Here is a 20,614-nt window from a genome sequence, read left to right as displayed (position 1 = left end):
CCCGCCCCTCGCCTCGCTTCGCCCTTCTAGGTTCCAGGGCTTGAGCGTCCGGGCTTGGGCGGGGGACGGGTAGCATCGGTCCTAGGATGCGAAGGCCATCTCTTTCCGGGCGGGGGTCAAATCCTCGGGAAGCCGAGCCATCCCCTCCAGCCGCCTGCCCGAAACGGGGCGCAGGCCGTGGTCACCTCTTTAGGAGCCTCCGAAGATCCGGCCACGCCGACCCTGTCGGGTGCAGAAAGCCTGTTTCCTCCAGCCCGCTGGGAAGATTCCTGGCTATGCATTCGGCCGGGGCATCTGAGGGCAGGAGCTGCGCCAGGCGTGCCGGATAGACCAGTGAAGAGCACCCCGCCAGACTGCCTTTCCCTCGGCCGGACCAAGACTCGGCGCCGCACATTCTCCCCGGGGGGGCCCGGCGCAGTCACGCGCGCACCCCAATTGCGCTCACACACGCGCAAGGCTCACGCTCTCCGTCCCGCACACCTGCGCTCCGCCCCTTGGTCTGGGGCTGGAGACGGGCGACGGCATTTGAGAATCCAGGGCGGTTGCGGAGGCGCCCCGCATCTTTTCCCTTACCCAGGGCCGGAGTAGTCTGGAGCCTGCCGCCGCTCCCAACCAGCCCTCATCCGTCTCCATCCTTCCCTCCCCCGCCTGCCGTGGCACCAATATCCGCAGCCACAGCCCGAAGCCGGTGAGGCGGCGAAGGGGGGAGGGGGAGGAATCGAGGGATGAGCGCCGGGAGGGCGTCGGGGGCCCTGAGCCGGACAAGGACGCTCCTGGAGCCGGAACCCAAGCCAAAGCCGGAGCCAGAACCAAACCACCGGTACCGGGTGGGCCAGGTGGTCAGGGTGGGAGGAACCGAAAAGGGGTGGGGTGGCGTGCGGGAGTACAGGGAGAGGAGGGGGCTGCAGAGGCCTTGCTCAGGCCGGAGCGGAGGAGGTGCGCCCGCCGCCTGAGAATTCCGTCCCATCTCGCTCTGCAGTGTCCTTTGGAGGGATGAAAGCGCGGGACGAGCTGGAAAGGGGAACGCTCTGGGCGTCGGGGAAGCGGGACTAGGGGTCGTGGAAGAGGGCTTCCGCAGCCACCATCTAACCTGCCCCGGGCGATCTTGGTGGACTAGCACCCCTGGCCCGGACAGCTCCCTAGTTGGGTAGTGGGTGGGGCCGGACCTCTGAGGCGCGCCTGAGGACGGCATTCCTACCCCTCCTCTACCCCCAGCTGCAGCCCCCTAAACCCAGGAGGCGCCCTGGCCCGCGCTCGCCCCCCAGGGCCTCATGTCGGAACCACAGCCTGACCTGGAGCCGCCCCAACATGGACTGTACATGCTCTTTCTGCTTGTGTTGGTCTTCTTTCTCATGGGCCTCGTAGGCTTCATGATCTGCCACGTGCTCAAGAAGAAAGGATACCGCTGCCGCACGTCGAGGGGCTCAGAGCCTGACGACACCCAGCTCCAGCCCCGTGAGTGAAGCGCCTGCAACCCTGGCTCAGTCACCTTTCTCCCTTACTCCTCTCCCCACACCTCTTTCTGCCTCCCTGGCCAATAGCCCCAGGCCAAATCCCCATCAAGTCTGCAGAAAGCCTAGTGAGGCTGTCTTGCGTTAGCAAGTGGGGTGACACCACTCTGAAAGCAAGGCTAGAGAAGGCAGCAAGGACAGGAGGGTCCACTGATGGCAGTCTTGGGCTCCCATTGACTTCCCCATCTTTTCTGGCCTCTGAAATGCTAAAGTTCAGCATGACGGTAAATAGGTAAGGGGATATGTCTTGTGCAATAAGCTATGGGGGCCACCAGGTAATGTTCCCCCAAAGCTGACTCATTCCCACTTCCTTGCCAAATTCTTTCATCCTTCAGCTGAGGACGATGACATGAATGAGGACACAGTAGAGAGGATTGTTCGCTGCATTATCCAAAATGAAGGTGGGTGGAGGTTAGCCCCTTGCTCCCTCCCACCCCAACTTTCTCTTGCCCTGACATCCACCTCCACTGACTCCCTCCTTTCCTTCTCTGCCCAGCCAATGCCGAGGCCTTGAAGGAGATGCTGGGGGACAGTGAAGGAGAAGGGACAATGCAGCTATCTAGGTGAGCTGGAAACAAGGGCCAGCATGGCTTAGCTTGCCTTGGAGAGTACCCTCTCCCCCAGCACAATCCTCTCCCAGTCTCCTTGCACGTTTGGGGTTGGAAGGAGGGCAGGGCTGGCTAACTTACAAGAAAGAAGAAGTGTTGTAGAAATCCTGAGTCCTTCAAACTCTATCTCCCGTCTAGATATCAAGCCTAACATTCACTTCTAGTGCCACTCCTTTGGGTTAAGAATTGCTCTCTTTTTAGCAAACAGCTCTGGGAAGGAGAACACAATGTCATTAACATCTTAATATTGAGTTTATTAGATAAACACAAGAAAAGAATGTTGGGGTCTGGGGAAAGTGGGGAGCCTGGAGGTTTAAGAAGTATGCTGAAAGAAAAGGAGGAAATGGAACAGGAAGGGAAATGGAAATGTCACCCCTGTTCCCCTCCTCCCTACCAGCATGGACGCCACCTCCAGCTTGCAGGACAGAGCCCCCTCCCATCATCACACAGTGCACCTGGGCTCTGCAGCCCCTTGCATCCATTGCAGCCGCAGCAAGAGGCCCCCACTTGTCCGTCAAGGACGCTCCAAGGAAGGAAAAAGCCGCCCCCGGACTGGAGAGACCACCGTGTTCTCTGTGGGCAGGTGGGGAGAGAGTGTCCCAGGGAGAGGGAGGTTGAGATGGGGGCCCCAATGATCAGGCATCTGGCCCCAAAGGTGGGCCCGAGCTCTTTCCTCCTGGACTGGGAACGGCAGCAGGAGTCAGTCTGCACAATGTGCCCCACAATCTGAGAAGGCCTTCTTTGCCCTATGCCAGAGGGAAGCGTACATCAAACCCAGGATGTCCCTGGTTGGAGGGGAGGGCCAAGCAACCTAAGTTACGGTCCTAAGCTCCAGTGTTCCCTCCCCTCCCAGGTTCCGAGTGACACACATTGAGAAGCGATATGGGCTACATGAGCATCGTGATGGGTCACCCACTGACAGGAGCTGGGGCTCTGGTGGGGGACAGGACCCAGGGGGAGGTCAAGGGTCTGGGGGAGGGCAGCCCAGGGCAGGGATGCCTGCCATTGAGAGGCTGCCCTCTGAGGGGCCACAGCCCCAGGCCCTAGCCAGCCCCCCAGTGCAGAATGGAAGACTGAGGGACAGCAACCAAGTCCCATGTGCACTTGAGAGGAACACTGGAACCTCTGCAGAGCCAGCACAGGGGGCCAGAGGGAGGGACCCAAGCCCAGGGCTGCCCAATCAAAAGGCAAATGAACAGCCAAGAAAACCAGACACCTCAGATCACCAGGTACGAAGACTTGGCCAGGGCTGCAGTGCGCAGTGTTGGGCTGTTTTTATTGCCCCCTACTCTGGGGTGCACTGATATAATTCATCTCCTGTTCTCCCATTGTTGATCTCTCCCCCTTCTCTCAGATGTCTCCACCTCGGGGAGCAGGGGGTGTATAAGGTGAGTCTGCCTGAGCCCAAGTCAGGCAATCTTGTCGTGCCACCCCCTACTTAAACCATCTACACCCCCTACTTAAACCATCTATGCCCATCAGCTTCCTGAACGCCCAGGATGAACTGCAGGCTTAGTGTTTGCTACAAATTCCTTAGTTTCATGGTAGGGAGTGGGTATGTGCTCCAGAGGACAGAGAAGGTCCTGCAGCCCCTGGGGAGAAGCTGGGACAGAGCTTGAACAGGAAGCAACACTGTTACTCTTCCTTTCCTCTAAACCTCATTCTTCGTTGCGCTGATGGACTACCAGCTGGCAAGGCCAAGGGGTGGGTGAGCATGAAGGCCCTCCCCTCCACTGGACAGCACTGCCCCCCAGTTGAGGACCAGCTCTACTTCCACCTGGAGTGGCACGGTCTCAGGCTGGGGGACCTCGGGAGAAGTCCCCCCTCCAACCCCTTGTCCCTCAGTCTCTTCCCCTTCCCTGCCTGCCAACAGGCTACCTGACCTGCCTTTCTCAACACCTCGCTCCATATACCAGAGTGTGGCAGCTGGAGCACACCCCTGCCCTTGGTGGGCTCCTAAAGCAATAGCACCTTAGGTCCCCTGCCCTCTTGGCACAAGAGGCTCAGGCCCTGGCTTGGCCTTCGTGCCCTTTATTCACTGTCAATAAATCCGCTCAGATCATTACAGCTGCTTCGCATACTGGCTCCAGCTCCTTCTAACTCCCAAGTCCTGCTCCTTTCCTGGCCCCAACCCCAGTGATCCTGGCATCCAGAGTGGGGTGGGTCACAGAGCCAGGGTGGAAACATAGATGGGCCATAGCCACTCAAGACTTTGGGGGATGGGTTCCAGCACCAGAGACTTCACGGTATTTCACCACCCTAGAGATGGGGTGATGGCAGAAGATAAAGGGGTAGTTCCAGGCCTAGAGATGGCAAGAGGATAACGGGGAAAAAGGAGTGGGTTCCAGCCCCAGAAATGGGGAGAGGGAAAGTTTCTACCCTGGAGGTAAGAGTGGAAATGGAGGAAATTCCAGCTTTCAGCTATGTCACTCTGGATCATTGAGGGGGTGGTCTCTGACAGAATGGAGATAGGGGCAGCAGCATCACTGGGAGGCAGTGATCCCCTGGCCTTCAGGTGAGGGGATCTGGGTGGCCAGGATCCGGGGCTTTAGCTGGCGGGGGAGGTGGTGGACGCATCTGTAGGGAACACACAGTTAATGGTCCTGAGTCCTCCCATGGGGGTACCTGTCCATTTCCTCAGCCCTGCAGACAAGACAGGACCAGTTGGATTTCCCCCTCTGAACAAGATCACCTCCATGGCAGGGGCCCTTACCGGCCTGAGTCGAGGTGCCATCATGTCCAGGAGTCCAGGGTAGTCCAGGGCATAGTCTGGAAACAAGAAACACAAGTCAGTCTTCAGACTTTGTTTTGTTCATTGCTGTACCTCCAGCACTTAGGACAGTGGCACACTATAAATATTTGTTGAATTAATTAATAGTCATCAACCTGGGCCATAAATCCATCAATCCATCCATCCTCAAAAACACTTACTGGGAAACTGCTATATAATCAGCTCTGCTCGAGGTACCAAAGAAAGGGAAGTGGGACACACAGCACCCCCATCCCCAATGGTTGTCAGGAACCCAATAATGAAACACCAACAAACACAATGAATGACCGAGTGCTATGTCAGTCAAAGTTAATTTGAGGTGTTGGAGATGGTGGTAACCTCAGTGGGGCCAGGGAGGGAGACTGTGGAGAAGGTGAAAGTACCAGAAGGTTTTAGAAAAGGTGGGCTTTCCAAGAAGAGAAAATGTTGATACAAAATGTTTGTAGGATTCAAGGACACTAAGAGTAAAGGGTGCCTATTGGGAGAACACAGTGAGAGAAGTTGGCTAATTAAAAATAATAATAAAACAGTTACTATTTGTGTACTTACTATGTGCCAGGTACAATGCTGTGTACTCTACAGACATCTTTTTTTTTTTTTTAACTCTTACAACAATTCAATGAGGTAGTACCTCCCTTCTTACTTATAAAGGACACAAGCTGGGAAGTAATAGAGTGGGGTGTGAACCAGTCAGCCTGGCTTCAAAGCCCAAGGTCTTCTGCCATCAAGTTGCTGTGGACCTTATTGCAAGGTCCCTGAGGGCACGCAGAGGGGTGGAGTATGAGCTAGAAGTCCAAACTTCCTCCTTCCCATCTCTTATCCTCCCAGGACCCCCAATTCCCTCTACTCACCCCTAGGCAGGACAGGTGCAGGGGGACCATCTGAGGCAGAGGTGGGTGCAGGAGGGGAGAAGCTGGGAGGAGAAGGGGATGGTAGCATCTGGGGGTGGAGTAGGCACAGTTATTCCTGGTGTGTGGCAAGGTTTTGCCAGCTTTTCCTCTCATCCCACTTTCAATTCCTATCTCATTATTCCCCAGTACAGGAAGTGACCAAATGTTTATATTCAGGGGGGATTGTAGCTGATACATATTTCAACAGCCCGTATGTATTGAACACTTACTATGTCTCAGGTGTTCTGCTAGCACTTCACATGCACTATAACTAATTCATTCAATCCTCACCACCACCTTGTGAGGTAGGCATTTTCCTGACTCCTGTGTTAAAGGTAAGACTCAGGTTAAGCCATCTGTCCCAAGATCACAGAGCCAGTTAGTGGCATAGTGCTGGCTAGAATCTGGGTCTCCTGACTCCCACTCCTATGCTCTTCCCACTGTATTATAGCAATAGGTATCATATATTAAAGCAACAACTGTGTGCCACTGTGCTAAGGGCTTTACCTCCATTATCTCTAATCATAATAGTGAGCCTGCTGAAGTATTATTATCCTTATTTTACATGTGACGAAACAAGCTCAGAGAGGTTAAATCACTGCCCAAGGGCATGTGACAGAAATTTGAATTCAGATCTATCCAGCACTAAATTAGGACCTCCAAACTCATAGGAAGGCTGCCTTGGTTTCCCTTTTCTCTGCCCAGCCAAAGGATATGGGGATGCCAGGCTATCATAGGAGATAAAACTGGGGAAGAGAGGAGGAATTGAGATAAATATCAAGCCTTAACTGGGGTGAGAGGATCAACCTAAAAGTTCCTGGGGACTCATGGAAAAGGAAGACTCACCTGTTCAGTGTCAGAAAGTTCAGGTAGCCCTGGGGGACCAAGCAGCTCCTCCACTAACAGGGAGGGAAAGACCCCAACATGGCCCCCAAATTCTCCCCTCCAGAAGCCGTCATCTACTCCGTCTTGGGCCCGGGGCAGCAGACGGATGAGCGCCCCCTCAGGGAAGCTCAGTTCCTCTGTGCTCTGTGCTGTATAGCTGTACAGGGCACGGGCCAGGAATGCTGCAGAAGCCCAGGAGAGATGGTGAGAGAGGGAGGTGAGTGGCAGTGCCCAGGAACACCACACCCCAGGGGCACAAGGACACAATAACTCTTCTCCATACCCAGAATTTCCCTTTCTTACCTGTGGGCTCTGCCCCCGAGAGATTGTCGCTGTCATGGCCACTCTTAGGGAGGGAGAGGTCCGGGAAGTTGAGATACCGCTCAGGGACAAAGCCTACCTCGCCATGCTGGTTCCGAGCCTGATCACCCAGCAACGTGAACAGATATCAGACTTGCCTCAGCAGTTCATGGCCCTGGCTCTCCTCCACTCAGGCTTCTAGATTTGCCTGGCTGGGTTCTTGGGGGTCACAAAGTCCCTCCCACTGCCCCCAACCCAAGATCAGACCCCAGGGTCCCGTACATACCTTGACCCATTCATCAGCATCTCCCTCTTCTATGACCTCCAGCCATTCACCCTCCGTGATGGTCAGTTCATCCTCACGCCCTGCCTGGGCCCCACAAGGAAGGATTCAGGACTTGGCTGTCCTCCACTCTTGCCCATCTAAGGTCCCTACCCCCATTCACACCTGATAGCCAAACACCACATGTGCCAGGCAGGGGAGAGGCCTGGTGGCCAGGGCTGAGGGTGCTGGCTCCTCAAAGAGCTCTCCTGTCTCCTCACATTCCTCAAAGTCAGAAAGCTCAGCATCCTCAACCTGAAAGGAGGCAGAGAACAGACATCATTATCGGGCCCGCTCTTAGGTACTGGTTGTACTTCCCACTCCTCCATCCTACCACTAAAGGACACCATGGATCCTCCTCCAAGGTAGTAGCATCCGTCCACTCACCATGTGTTGCAACCAAAACCACTGCAGAGCAGGATAACAGTAACAATCACAGCAGTTACAGTCATCAAGCACTTACTGTATGCCAGGCACAATGCTAAATATCTTATGTACATTGTCTCATTTAACCTTCATAATAACCTGTGTTATCGTACACAAATATTAACCAACCTCATTTTACTTATGCGGAAATTCAGGCTTACTTTTTAAGTCGCTTTCCAAGATCACACAGCTACAGACTGCCTCCAGAACCTTACTTCTTTATGACCATACTATACTCATAATAAAAGTTTATTGAGGACTCTCTATGCCAGAAACTATGCAAAGAATTATACATGAATGGTTTCATTTAAGCCACACAACAACCCTTTGAGTTAGGTACTATTGTAATTCCTATTTTATAGGGTCTGCCATCCACTGGGGAGTTTTAGCCTCCTGGGTGTGCATGGGTAGAATGGGGGAGGAGCTTACGGTGGGGGAAAGGTCCCTCTGGGACAGCCGAGCCTCACTGAGCCGTCGCTCCTGCTCCACCTCATCCTGGGCTTGGGTCATGGCTGGCTTTAGCCAGTGCTGCACATCCAGGCCAGCTCCCTGTAGCAGGGCCAGCCGGGCAGCCCCCTTCACCTGGCTCACCTGGGGCATGAGGAAGAGGGAAGTTAGTGTTCACCTTCTACCTCCACTCTCCTCTCTCCCCACCATCAGAAAGAGGCATGGAGTGGGAGTTGCCTGAGGAGGTGGCATCTCAGTGGCTCTAACCCCCAGGGCTGTTCCTTACCTGTGCCCGCCGAATGCTCTCCCTCACTTCCTGTAGCCGCTGTTCTATGCCTGGAGCTTCCCGCTCTGGAGCCTGCTGCCGCCTCTGCTCCAGTCGCTGCAGCACCTGGTTGGGAAGGCAGAGGACAGGGGTGGGTGGAGAGATACTGTGGGGCATAACTTACTACGGGACTGGTACTTTGCTAGTTGCATCACATGCATTGCGCCGTTTAATCTTCCCTAGGAGGTGGGTGCTATTATTGGTCCCACTTTAGTAATGAGGAAACTGAAGCCAAAGAAGTCAAGTCACTCCCTTACCCAGGGTTACAGAACTAGGGAGTAAGAGAAGAGAATTTGAACCCAGGTTGGTCTAATTCCAGAAGCTGTGCTCTTAACTACTGTGCCATGCTGTTGCCTTGAAATATTTTTCCCTCCTCTCCTGTCTGCAACTCCTTGACATCCCCAATGTCTCTGGGATTCCCATCTCTCAGCTCTTCTTGCCCTCCCACAACACCTGCACCCCCCACCTCACCCGGTACCCATGGTTCTGGATCTTATAGTCGCGGGCAGCTCGGCTGGTCCAGCGCTGAACCTCTTTCTCCAGGTCGCTCTCCCCAGCCATACCTCCTGCTCCCCTCTCCAGGGCACACACCTGAATGGGACAGGGAATGCTGTGAGGAAGACCTGAGGTCACTCTTCTCTTCAGTTCCCTCCTTCTTCCTCTCTTTGTCTTCATCTCCAAGGACAGGGACAAAGAGGTATGGGCACATGCTTATGTCCATGGACACAGGTATGCATTAGTATGGACACAGAGACACAGAGTCCCAGAAATAGGATCTGGGTTGAGGGACAGAGGTGGAATAAAGAGGATAGTGCGGTGAAGTGATTGAAAGATGGACCGAGATGTGTTTTTTGTGTCCTGATGGGAGCAAGGCAAACTGGAGTTCTGAAACCCCCTCTCCAAGGTTTAACAGTTGCTGGATTAATACCAGGACAAGGTTAATGGGGGAGGAGACCTAAATTGTTTACATTTGGTCTGGTTCCAACAAGCAGAGAGGTCTCACCTGATCAGTCCCTGCTGGCTGAAACTGCTGAGGTGGAGTGGGGGAAAATACTCCAGGCTCCTGAAGAAACAGCTTCACATCCTGTTCCCAGCATACCTAGGGGTGGGGAAAAGTCAAAGTCTTTCATTCACTGGCTCCTTCTCCAACCCTGTCCCCAGCACTTCTCAGAAGAAAGAGAACAAGGTGAGAAGGAAAGGGGCAGATAGGCAGTGGGAAGTCTGTATTGGGAGAAAAGGGTAAAAGGATCTCTGGGGGAGCTCTTACAAGCCACAGCCCCCACCTGGGAAGTTGCCTGCCCCCCATGGCGGGCATGCTCCAGGACCATTTCTGCAGCTTCCAGCTCAGTGCGGCTCAGTAAGGTCAGGGGGTCCTTCAAGTGTTCTGACAGCTCACTGACCAGGACCTGGAGAGAACCCCAAGATATTCACACCACCCTGCTGCCAGGCCTCTACTGCAAAGCAGGCTCTCTGTCCAGATCTAGATGGTGATGGGCATAAGGTATGGGAAGGAGGGAAGGAGTAAAACATTATTACTCCTTCTAATAATAAGCCCTCATGTATGCAGAGCAGTTAATGGTTTAAAAACACTTTCATATCCATTCTCTCCTTTGAGCTCCATTTGTGTTATAAGGTAGGCAGAGCAGGGGTTATCCCTGATGAAAAATCTGGGGTTTAGAGGGGTTATGTGTCCTGTACAAAGTCACACAGCTAGAAGCAAAACCAGAACTCAAGTGTATATCTTCTACCCACTTTAAGCAGACTAAGTCCCTAGCACCACCCAGTCTCGTGGGGAGAGGGAAGCAGGGGGAGGCCTGCTGAGGAGCAGGGGTATCTGGATTAGGACTGGCCTTGAGCAGCGCTGGCAGTTCCTCCTGGTAATAGTGGTCAAGATGGGCATTGGTGGCCACCAAGTTGAGCAGGTACTCATTGCGGGCCACTCTCAACTGCTGGGAGTACTGGACCGATTGGGCGGAGAGCTAGAAAGGGGAAACAGGTGTCAACAGGGAGCCCTGGACCCCTGGGGTCCTTCCAAGGCTAACTCAGAACCCAGATCCAGAATGGATTCTAACATTATTCAGTGCTTACTATGTGCCTGGCACTATATTAAAAATTTCACATACTCACAACTCTTGCTCAAAATCCTCTAGTGGCTTCTGCATACATTTAAAATAAAATCCAGGGCTGGCTGGGTAGCTCCCTTGGGAGAGCATGGTGCTGATAACACCAGGGTCAAGAGTTCAAATCCCCCATGCTGGTCATATTTAATTTAATTTAATTAAAAAAAATCCAAACTGTGGTCTACCAGGCCTGACATGAGCTGGCCCCTGCAACTTCTCTGGTCTCTTTTCAAGAGCTTGTCCCCTTGCTCACAGTGCTCCAGTCACACTGGCCTTCTCTCAGTTTCTTTACAAAGTTATTCCCACCTCAGAGCCTCTGCACTCACTATTTCCTCTCCCTGGAATGTTTTTCCCCTAGATTTTTGCATAGTTGGCTCCCTCTTGACACTCAGGCCACCTGTTTAGAGAGGCCTCCCTCTAAATTACACCCCCTATTATCCTTGCTAATTATTTATTTACTCTGCCTTAACCAGACTGTAAGGGCAGGAACTCCATTGGTAATGTTTTACACCATATCCCCAGTGTTTAGAACAGTGCCTAACACATAGAGGTCTTCAGTAAATGCATATTAAAGGAATGAAAAAGAAAGGTATGATTTCTGTTTTATAGATGAAGAAAATGAGGCTCAGAGAGTTTAAGTAAGTTAACCAAGGTCACCCACCTAGGAAGTACAGGAGCCTGGATTCAACCCAGTCTCTCATACTTATGCCCCTGGGTTCCAAACCACTAGACTACTATGCCCACCTCTTCCCTGCCCCCCACTCATGCCCTCATCTCCCAAACCTTGGTGCTCAGTTTCTGCAAACTGGTCCGAGAGTGGAAAATTCCATGGTCACTTCGGTTCAGTCTGTGCAGGAGAGGAAGAGGAGTAGGAGTTGAGCCCAGCTCTGGTGCCATGGCTCCACCCCCATACCCCGCACCTCACACACCCCCCCACCCCAAGCTTCCTAACTCCCCATGAGCCCACCTAGACTGGACATCAGCTGCCTTCTCCCGTGCCAAGGTCAACACACGTTCCCGCTGCCCATACAGCTTCCGACTTCGGCTCAGCTCCCGGACAGACTGCAGCACCTCAGCCTGCGCCCTCTGGAGGTTCTCTGTTCCCTAGTGGTATGGACACACAAAGTCCTGACCAGACCACCTCTAGTCCCAAGCCAGCTCTTCCTTCACCCCACCCACTGAGCCATACCTTCCTAAGCACCTGCTCCTTGGCACTCCGCCCTGTGCCCCCTGCTAGGTCACGGTAGCGATCAGATGCCTGGAGCCGGGTTTGGCCCCCAGCCATGGTGGCATCCAGCAGGCAGCGCCAGGCACCAAACACCGTCCTGCCCCTCCCCAGAGAAGGTCTGTGTTGAGAAGGGAGCACTCCACTGCTTCATGAGACCCCCCCCAACACCATGGGAGACAGAGTGCTTCCCATCCCCCATCGTCTGGGAGCCCATCAATCGATCAGCCCATTAGCTGAGCCACAGGATCACTCATGCCCTCCGCCCCCACCCACAGTGTCCTTGCTAGGTCAGCTCCTCTCCTGCTGCTGTGTCAGCTCTACCTGCAGCTCACATGCCCTCCCCACTCACTAAGGCTTCATCTCCACAGGTTCCTGGGGTTGAGCTGCCCATCACTTTTTGGCCTCTGTACCCCGCACCCCATGGGACCCACCTGCTGTCCATCTCCCCGCTCCGGTGCCCTTCCCTCTTCAGGAATGGCCCAGCCAGTTTCTGGAGTGCCTATTGAGAAAGTCATCACAGACCCAGTTCCATTTCAAAGACCCACCCCAAATGGGGGAATATGGGATCAGAGTATAATAATACCATTTTTTGGATGCTTATTACATGCCACTCACTTTGCTAAGTGTCTCATATTCATTAATTTATTTAACCTTTACAACAACCCTATGTGAAGGTGAGGTATTATTATTATTCCCATTTTACAGAGAAAGAAACTGAGGGCAAGAAAGATTAAGTAACTTGTCCAAGGTCACACTGCTAATCAATAGCACAGCGGGGATTTGACACAAGCCTGCCTGACCCTAGGAATTTGCTCTTGACCACAACAGGGATATATGTATGGAGAGACATGGTTGGTGATGTAAAAGACGCTAGAACAAGAGAGAGGATCCAGAGAAAGGAGTCCCATACCTGCCCATACTCCCGTTCAATGGCTGCCCTCTGCTTGCTGTAGGATCTGTGGAGATTGGGGGGGAGGTCGGGGTACGGTTTGGTCCTGTTCTCCCACCCTCAGTCCTCTCCTCAGCCTGGGCAGGATGAAGAGGGGAGCCAGGCCTAGAGTGTGACCATACACACCCAGAGGGAATGGGACTGGAGAGAGAGTCCTTGAGATCACCTCGGGCAGCCGCAACACAGAACAGCTTCACATTTCTCAGAGCCCCAGCAGGATCCTCCCCACCCCAGGAGGACCATCTGTGGGCTTGGAGGTGAGGACTGATGGGGGGCCCTGAGTACGATGTCCGCCAGCCTTCCAACAGGTCTGGAAGAGGGAGTGGAATTCTTCCCTAAGTTTGATTTTGGATGTGGGGGGAGTGGAGTGCATCTTGGGTTTTATGCTTTCTTTCTTTCCTCTTAACCATTTATCACTCTGTGCCCTCCTCTAAGTACAGACGTCCTTGGTGTTCCACCAGAGAGGCCTGCAGACCTTTCTGAAAGAAAAGGTAGAAGCCAAGGACAAGTGAGAATTTATCGGTCAGGCAACTGAACCTTGCCTTCATGGATGAGCATCCTATTGGCAGGAGAAAGGAATCCAGCAGGCACGTGGGCTGACTGAAACACCTTGTACACTAAGGAGGTCTTCAAAGCACCACGTTGGAGAAGGCCAGATGATGCTCCCTCTGCTGAGTGAGGCTGAGACACCAGCGTTAACGTCACTACATGTGTGTGACGGGCTTTGATGACTCAAGAGTGGTGTATAAACAGAGCTTTCCCCACCAGTCCTGGGCCAGAAACAATTTGTGCAGAGTGAATGGAGTGACTATTTCATTTCTAATTTTCCTCTGTGCGGACTCCCTTCAGTACACAGGGAGGTTGGTGAAATAGTCTTTGAAGTGGAGAAGTTGACTATTTGTGTGTGTGGTGGGGGTGGGGGTGGAGGGGAGGGATTATTCCTATTCGGTATCTGGAGAGGCAGGCCTAAGGTGAGAGCTGTGAATGGATAGGTTGGGGAACTCTTCGCCACTGTCCACCGACCCCCGCAGTACGCTGGGGGAGAAGTGGCGCGCACGACGGCGAAGTTGGATGTATGTGAAGGGGGTCGGGGGCTACCTGATGTCCTCCAGCAGATCCGCCTCCCTCTGCTGCCGGGTCTGAAGGATGCTCAGCTGCTCCAGGAAGCGAAGCTTCACCTCCTGGGCGGGCTTCACCTGTGGGGTAAGGGGAGGATGAAGACTCCCTGGAGCGGGGACCTAAAAAACACTCCGCGCAGGGAGCGGTGGGGGGCGGGGCCGGGGAGGGGCTGAACTATTTCCCCGGTTACTCGCGTGTTGGGCTCTGACCCCCTCCCACTTCCCGTCTCCCACCGTAGGTCCAGTGCCCCCTTGGCTCCCTCCGCTCCCCCAGCCGACCAGAAGTCCCCGTTCCCAGGCCAAGCTCACTTTTCGGGGCGGCGGCTGCATCTCCGCTCCGGACAAGGTTGCCAGCGACTCGACTCCGGAACTCCAGGAAGCCCCGCCCACGACGAAACCCCGCCCCAGACCTGGCTCGGCCCCGCCCTCTCCCTGCTCCCGGTCGCCTTGTCAGGCTACGCGCAGGGCGCGGAAGCGCGAGGGGGCCGCAGAGGAACTAAACCTCTGTTATTGCTGCGAATACCCCGGAAGGGTCCCGGCCGCAGGGCGGACGCAGCGTCCGCTGGGCGGTGGGGAGAACCCCGAGCTTCTGAGTCAAGACGCGGGGTTCTATTTCTAGTGTGATCCCTGATTCAGCCTGTAATTATTTCTAATCGTTAATTTACATATGCAGATCAGAAGTTCCCGCGCTAAGGGTGAGGAATGGCGAGGAATTCAATATGTGACCCGGGAAACTGAGTCACTGAACACCTGAGCGAAGATGCGTCTGACGAAGGAAACAGGGCTGGTCTCAAACCTTTTACCAATTCCCGCTGGACTGGAAAAGCCAGCGCGAGCGGGGTGAGAAAGACGCCTGGAGCCAGGAAGGAACCAGACCCAGAGGAAAAGACAGGTACATCCTGGCCCCACTGGAAACTAAAAGATCCCAGCGAGTCGGTGTGAGCTGGGAGATTTGCGTGGGGACTTATGGGACAGAAAACCCCTGTCACATTTAGAGTCTTTCCTTCAGGGTCTGCACCCCAAGATGTATCGGCCCTAGCACTATTTTCTGAGGATCCTCGTCCCCGATTCTCATTCTCACCTAAACTCCGTTGGCCCAGCCCCTGTTCTCACACCCCCCGCATGGCTCAAAACTCAAGATTCACATATCCAACTACTCACTAACACCTCTACTAGTATATCTAATGGGCACCTCAAACTTTTAAAACGGCTCCTTAAACTTCACCTTCCCCTGTTAACTTATTAAATGGCACCACACTCCCTCAAGTTAGGAAAGTGAGAAATCTGGGGTCAGTGTGCTCTTTCTCCTACCTCCACTTTCCATCCATCAGCAAGTTCTATTTCCTATTGATCCACTCCCCTCAGTTTCCAAGACCACCACCCTAGTCCAAGTCCCCATTATTAGTCTTCTGGTCAAATATTTGATCTCCTTGCTTCCACACTAACCTTCACAACCCACTGTTCACACAGCAGCCAGATGGATCAATTTTTTTTTTAAGGGAAATAAGATCTCAGCATATTCTCACTTAAAATGCAATTGCTTCAGAATAAATCCAAACAGCACCCATGGCCTACAACATTATGCATGATTGAGTACCCACTGATTTTTCCCACTTGAACCTGTACTCTCCTCCTCCTCCCCACTCACTGGGTTCCAGCCTTCTTGCTGTCCCCACAACAGGCCAAGTCCCTTCCCATTACAGAGCTTTCCTGCTGTTTTCCCTCTCCAGAGCTTCTCTCCCCAGCACTCCACTTGTCTCCTTCTCCACAGCTTCTCCACCCTTATGTTTAGCTCTTCACAGAGGCCTTCCCCATCCACCCAGTCTAAAGGCCACCTCCACAGTCACTCTCAGACTCACAACTTTGGTTTAGTTTCTTCACAGCACTAAACTCACTTGTTTATGTATTTATGTGTAGATTTTCTTTTTTTTTTTTTTTTTAAAGATGACCGGTAAGGGGCTCTCAACCCTTGACTTGGTGTTGTCAGCACCATGCTCAGCCAGTGAGCCAACCGGCCATCCCTATATATGGTCCGAACCCGCGGCCTTGGTGTTATCAGCACCGCACTCTCCCGAGTGAGCCACGGGCCGGCCCTATGTGTAGATTTTCTATTTTCTGTTTCCCTTCTACAGTGAAGGATCAATAAGAATAGGGACCCATTTGTTTTGATCATACTGTATCCCAAGACCTGGCACCAATAAGGTAAACAATACATATTTGTTGACTGAAAGAATGGTCGCTTTTTGGTTTCAAGGTTTTTTAACAGTGACCCATCCTTTTTTGACTCCCCCTTGCCCCAGCTCCCAAACCCAATCAATCTCCCCACTCCGGGGCTTCAGTGCAGTCCCAGAATGTAGAAAGGGGGATGGGATAGATTGTACATCATCCAGGCCTCTGGCTTCCAAACTTTTTTTTCTTTAATGCAGTAAAACCATTCTTTAAAAACCCCATATCTCTCACAGAACCCCTGCATATCAAATATATAAAGCAGGAGCTGCCCTTGTTGAGGGAAAATATGTGGGGCTTACATCTCTGAGAAACACAGTTTGATGTTCACTACTCTCCTTATTTCGGTTACCTCATAATACAGATAAATGGGCTGAGGCCAGAGAGGGGCCATGACCTGCCATGGGACACATGGTCTCTGAAGCCTTCCACAGCACCACATGGATTCTGGAGTCTTTCCAGCAAGGGCAGAGGAAGCTCCTGGCAATGTATGCCACGGTGAGAGCTTGGGTCTTCTAGGTACCTATTCTCTCAGACTGCTGGTCCTAGGGTCATGTGAGGGGCTGGCTGGAGGGTGGACTAGAAGTGCAGGGGGGTTGGCTGGGGAAGTCCGGTGTCTGTATTGGAAGGCTGGTGAGGCTAGGGGATTGGGGGCTGGATGGCTGGGAAGGGCTTCCAGGGCCTGTGGTGGTCTCTCCCTTTCTTAGGATGAGGCTGTTGAGCTCCTGGAGCAGCTGCTCTTCCAGGGACCCCCATGCCTGGGGACTGCTTTTTGAAGGGGGGCCTGGAGGGGGCTCAGGTGGCCTCTCCTCCTGGCCCTGGGTGCTTGCCTTGGAGAGAAGGGGTTGATCAAAGGATCTCTGGCTGGTGAGGGGGGACTCTGTCTTGGCTGTCCACTCCCGTGTAGTGGAGAATAAGGTGGAGGTGTCCTTGGTCAGCTCGGGGAAGGCCCCTACTTCCTCGTATACTGGTTCCTCATACACAGGCTCCTCCAGTTCCTCTTGCTCTTCCACAGACCCCTGGGATGACTTCATCGGCTGGATGGGAATGGGATGGCAGAGGGCACAGAGTTAGAGTTACCAGATTATTAATCACTAACATTTTTTGAGCTGTTCCTCTGGGCCAGATGCTGCAAAATACTTGGCATGTATGGTTACACTGCAGAAGAGCAATACTTGTGCAGTAGGTTACACTGCAGAAGAGCAAACCAAGGTGCAGAAGGGTTAAGTAAATTGCCCAAGATCACACAGCAAGTAAATGGTAGAGCTGGGGCTTGAACCCAGGTCTGTCTGACTCCAAAATGCATTCACTTAACTACTTCCCTCAAATTTCTCAGATTCTTGGACCACTTTCTCCTTTCCTCACCACATCCTACCATCCCTCATATTCCATATTCTTTCTGCACACACCCCACCCCCTACCCTCTCTCTCTCTCTCTCACATGCATGCACACACCCTTATGGCCTGCATCAGGAAAACACAGAGAGCACACCTGGGGCTCATGCATTACAAAGGAACACAGGGCTGACAGACACACAGGTGGAACAGACACAGTACTCACAAAGAACATGGACAATGTCCTCCGGTTGTGTAGTCGCCGCTGGGCACAGGTGGAGTGGGGATGAGGGAAGGAGGGAGAAACAGAGACACAGTGAGGCCCGGCAACAGGAGGCAGGGGTAGGGAGTGGAAGAACAGAGAAGGCAGAGGGGAGGGGCACAGTGATCAGAGGGAGTCACCAGGCTGGCAGGCACACCACTTCCAGTGGGTAATAAGGGTAAGCACAGGGAACAGGTGGGGGCTAGGGCAGGCTGGATGGTCTCACCAGGGTCTGATTGGCAGAGAGGAGGGTGGCTCCACTGTCATCCCCACGGATGGGCAGCAAAGGCATAGTGCCAAACTTCTGACGAGCAAGGTCAGAGGAGGAACGGCGCCGTAAGACCACTGGCTGCTGGTCATCGTGCTGGCAAGAGGGTGAAGGTTGGCACCGGTGGGCATGGGAGGCACTGAAGGGTATACCTGGGCCCCAGAGGGACCATAGACCCAGCCCTCAGCCTTTTCCTTCCCCTTACCTGGGCTTTAAGGATGCTGGTAGTCCAATCCCACATCTCATCCTCATCAGAGCAGGACAAGTAGCTGGGAATGATCAGAGTGGAATTAACAGGAGAGAGGGGTCACAGCTATAGGAATGGAGGAAGGAAAGAGGGAAGAGAGGATAGGATACAAGGCTGGGTCACAGGAGAAGCCAGGCCGGGAGGTACTCACAGGTGCATCTTCTCCAGTATCAATGTGAAGCCCCACCTGGAAGGCAAAGAGAACAGTGATGGGGCAATCAGAAAGGCCAGGGGGGTGAAGGCAGCCCATACAAATATGGGCTGGGGAAGAAAACTCACGGTGTTGGAGGCTTTAACTTCTTGCGGATTCCCAGGTAGACCTTGGCACCTTCCAGAGGCCACTCCCGTTCTGGTTTAGAGCTCTGAGCATGAACAGAGTCAGTAAGAGATGGGAGAAGATTATGGTTAATGAGGCCAAGAAGTCATGGAAGCACTGGGGTATGTGATCACAGGGTCAGAGAGGTGGAGGGATCAGGGAAGCAATGAGACTGACGAGAGTATAGGCTATGGAGTCAGAGAGTCAGTGCAGTCATGGCTCCCCTTACATGGCCACTTGGCATCCCATCCTTCTAACCTAGGGCCTCACCTTCTTCTCCTTGAGCAGCAGCAGGCACTGGCCACGCAGCAGAAAGAACCTCTCCTGGAAGCGGCTTCCCAGCAAGCGGGGTGGTTCCTCACGACACCGCAACAGCCCCACCCGTGGGCTCTCACGCCGGATACCTGGACACAGATGGGCAATGCTGGAGAGACGGGTATGCGGAGGGATGTGAGGGATGCTGGGCTGAAGAAGGCAACTCACCTGTGAAGAGGCAGCCAGCCTGGGCCAGGGAGACTTTTCTCAAGAGCAGGGAGGCTGAGCAGGGTTCTGGGAGCTGGCACCATTGTAGGGCTTGCTCTAGGACCTTTTCTTTGGGGTGCAGTGGTCGCTCTTAAGGGGAAGGTGGGAGTAGGTGTCAATCAGAATATCCATCCAAAGCCTGGAGTCCCCAGCTTGTCTCCCATCAGTCACTCATCCATTCATCCATTCTACCATCCAGCCACAGACATTTGAGCACCAGCTCTATGCCAGGCACTCTTCTTGCCCTGGGATACAGTGGTGAGCAAGATACCTATGGCCTGCCTCCACAGAGCCCGCAGCCTAGTGAGGGAGCAGACAGTGAACAAGTGAGAAAACAAAATAACTGCAGACAAATAATTGCTTTGAAAGAAACAATAAGCTGAGAGAGAGTAACAGAGCAGCAACTGAGGTAAGTGGCATTTGAAGATGAAACTCAAATATCTGAAGGATTGGAAAGAGCAAGCTATGCTAAGATCGGGGGGTAGATTTCAAGCATGACAAAATGTGAGAACAAAGGCCCTGAATCGGGCAAAATGCATTTGAGGAACTAACAGCCAGTGTGGCTGCAGCAAAGAGGACAGATAAGAGAACAGGTGATGTGAGATGAGGTCTGAGAAATAAGCAGAGGCTAGACATTCAGAGTCTTGTCAGCCATGATAAAGAATTTGAATTTTAAGTTCAATGGAAGCCATTGGAGGTTTTCAACCATGGGAATGGCATGATCTGATTTATGCCTGAAATGTTCATTTGGCTGCTGCATGGAAAATGGGTTGTAGGGAGACAAGAATGGAGCACTGTTAGCTATTCCCTTTCTGGGGCAATACATTTTAGTGGTTAATGCTGGGAGGCAGAAAAATAATGGTGACTTCAACTAGGGTGCTGGTAACAGTGGAGATGGAGAGAAGTAATAGATTCTAATAGAATCAACAGGACTAGTTGGTGGATTGGGTATGAAGATGAAGGAAAGGAAGGGGTCCCAGAGGACACCCATGTCTCTGGCCTTAATAACTGGATGAATTATGGTGCCATTTACTGAGTTCAGAAAAACTAGAAAATGGCCTGGGCTTTTTGTTAGGGGAGGAGGTTAGGAATCAAGTTTTGTCTTAGACATTTTAAATTTGAGATACTTGGGAGAAGTGGAGGTGTCCAGTAGGCAGATATGTGAGTATGCAGCTCAGAGGAGAGGTCTGGGCCAGAGATAAGATTTTGGTATCAGCTTATTAATGGCATTTAAAGCCATGGAAATGGATGAGTTAATCCAAGGAGAAATAGAGAACAGAAGAGGGCCCAGGATCCATCCATGGGTTCCTCCAACATTTGGAGTCTGGGCAAAAGATGAAGAGAAGGCTCTATTGAGGTAGAAAGGAAACCAAGAGCTTGTGGGGTTCACTGAAGCCAAGAGAGAAGAGTGGAGAAAGAGGCAGTGGGTCAACCACGTTGAAAGTCCACTCGTGGGCCCGGCCTGTGGCTCACTCGGGAGAGTGCGGTACTGATAACACCAAGGCCACGGGTTCGGATCCCATATAGGGATGGCCGGTT

The 20,614-nt window shown here is 52.9% G+C and overlaps 3 protein-coding genes across 7 annotated transcripts in view; 1 reads left to right on the top strand and 2 right to left on the bottom strand.

Annotated features, from left to right (window-relative positions):
* Window positions 1-29: 29 nt before the first annotated feature.
* Window positions 30-4,184, top strand: RELL2 (RELT-like 2). Of its 5 annotated transcripts, XM_008569456.1 has the most exons (8): window positions 33-820; window positions 1,216-1,455; window positions 1,847-1,912; window positions 2,008-2,074; window positions 2,517-2,702; window positions 2,973-3,348; window positions 3,474-3,507; window positions 3,808-4,184. In XM_008569456.1, the coding sequence occupies exons 2-7, from the start codon at window positions 1,272-1,274 to the stop codon at window positions 3,504-3,506; spliced, it is 912 nt and encodes a 303-aa protein (XP_008567678.1). In that variant the 5' UTR covers window positions 33-820; window positions 1,216-1,271; the 3' UTR covers window position 3,507; window positions 3,808-4,184. The 5 variants fall into 5 exon arrangements, 1 of the variants encoding a protein (XP_008567678.1); XR_550269.1 differs by having other exon boundaries at window positions 30-688; window positions 2,973-3,507; XR_550267.1 differs by having other exon boundaries at window positions 30-820; window positions 2,973-3,507.
* FCHSD1 (FCH and double SH3 domains 1) lies at window positions 4,135-14,278 on the bottom strand. Its single transcript, XM_008569458.1, has 20 exons — window positions 14,209-14,278; window positions 13,880-13,977; window positions 12,743-12,788; window positions 12,264-12,331; window positions 11,794-11,935; window positions 11,572-11,708; window positions 11,388-11,451; window positions 10,335-10,463; window positions 9,768-9,890; window positions 9,488-9,583; window positions 8,956-9,075; window positions 8,446-8,550; window positions 8,142-8,303; window positions 7,413-7,541; window positions 7,251-7,334; window positions 6,968-7,085; window positions 6,626-6,846; window positions 5,741-5,828; window positions 4,833-4,888; window positions 4,135-4,696 (listed from the first exon to the last, which is right to left on the bottom strand). The coding sequence occupies exons 1-20, from the start codon at window positions 14,227-14,229 to the stop codon at window positions 4,631-4,633; spliced, it is 2,073 nt and encodes a 690-aa protein (XP_008567680.1). The 5' UTR covers window positions 14,230-14,278; the 3' UTR covers window positions 4,135-4,630.
* Window positions 14,279-16,292: 2,014 nt separating this feature from the next.
* ARAP3 (ArfGAP with RhoGAP domain, ankyrin repeat and PH domain 3) overlaps window positions 16,293-20,614 on the bottom strand; it is a 23,100-nt gene continuing 18,778 nt past the window's right edge. The window contains exons 19-26 of the mRNA XM_008569472.1: window positions 19,037-19,165; window positions 18,824-18,957; window positions 18,517-18,599; window positions 18,389-18,424; window positions 18,196-18,259; window positions 17,949-18,086; window positions 17,687-17,725; window positions 16,293-17,162 (exon numbers count right to left, since the gene is read on the bottom strand). Coding sequence (XP_008567694.1) covers window positions 16,677-17,162; window positions 17,687-17,725; window positions 17,949-18,086; window positions 18,196-18,259; window positions 18,389-18,424; window positions 18,517-18,599; window positions 18,824-18,957; window positions 19,037-19,165 — 1,109 coding nt within the window. The 3' untranslated portion in view covers window positions 16,293-16,676. The remainder of the gene's footprint in view (window positions 17,163-17,686; window positions 17,726-17,948; window positions 18,087-18,195; window positions 18,260-18,388; window positions 18,425-18,516; window positions 18,600-18,823; window positions 18,958-19,036; window positions 19,166-20,614) is intronic.

The sequence above is a fragment of the Galeopterus variegatus genome, unplaced genomic scaffold (genome assembly GCF_000696425.1).
Source record: "Galeopterus variegatus unplaced genomic scaffold, G_variegatus-3.0.2 Scaffold502, whole genome shotgun sequence".
NCBI lineage: Eukaryota > Metazoa > Chordata > Mammalia > Dermoptera > Cynocephalidae > Galeopterus > Galeopterus variegatus.
This window is presented reverse-complemented; position numbering and strand designations above follow the sequence as displayed.

Bases quoted from the DNA above. Each gene is read 5' to 3' on its own strand.
- RELL2 (XM_008569456.1), top strand. From the start codon at position 1,272: ATGTCGGAACCACAGCCTGACCTGGAGCCGCCCCAACATGGACTGTAC. The intron at 1,913-2,007 runs GTGGGTGGAGGT...TTCTCTGCCCAG, and splicing joins CTGCATTATCCAAAATGAAG to CCAATGCCGAGGCCTTGAAG. The intron at 3,349-3,473 runs GTACGAAGACTT...CCCTTCTCTCAG, and splicing joins CAGACACCTCAGATCACCAG to ATGTCTCCACCTCGGGGAGC.
- FCHSD1 (XM_008569458.1), bottom strand. From the start codon at position 14,229: ATGCAGCCGCCGCCCCGAAAA. The intron at 13,978-14,208 runs GTGAGCTTGGCC...CTTACCCCACAG, and splicing joins TGCAGCCGCCGCCCCGAAAA to GTGAAGCCCGCCCAGGAGGT. The intron at 12,332-12,742 runs GTATGGGACTCC...CTTTCTCAATAG, and splicing joins TTGAACGGGAGTATGGGCAG to GCACTCCAGAAACTGGCTGG.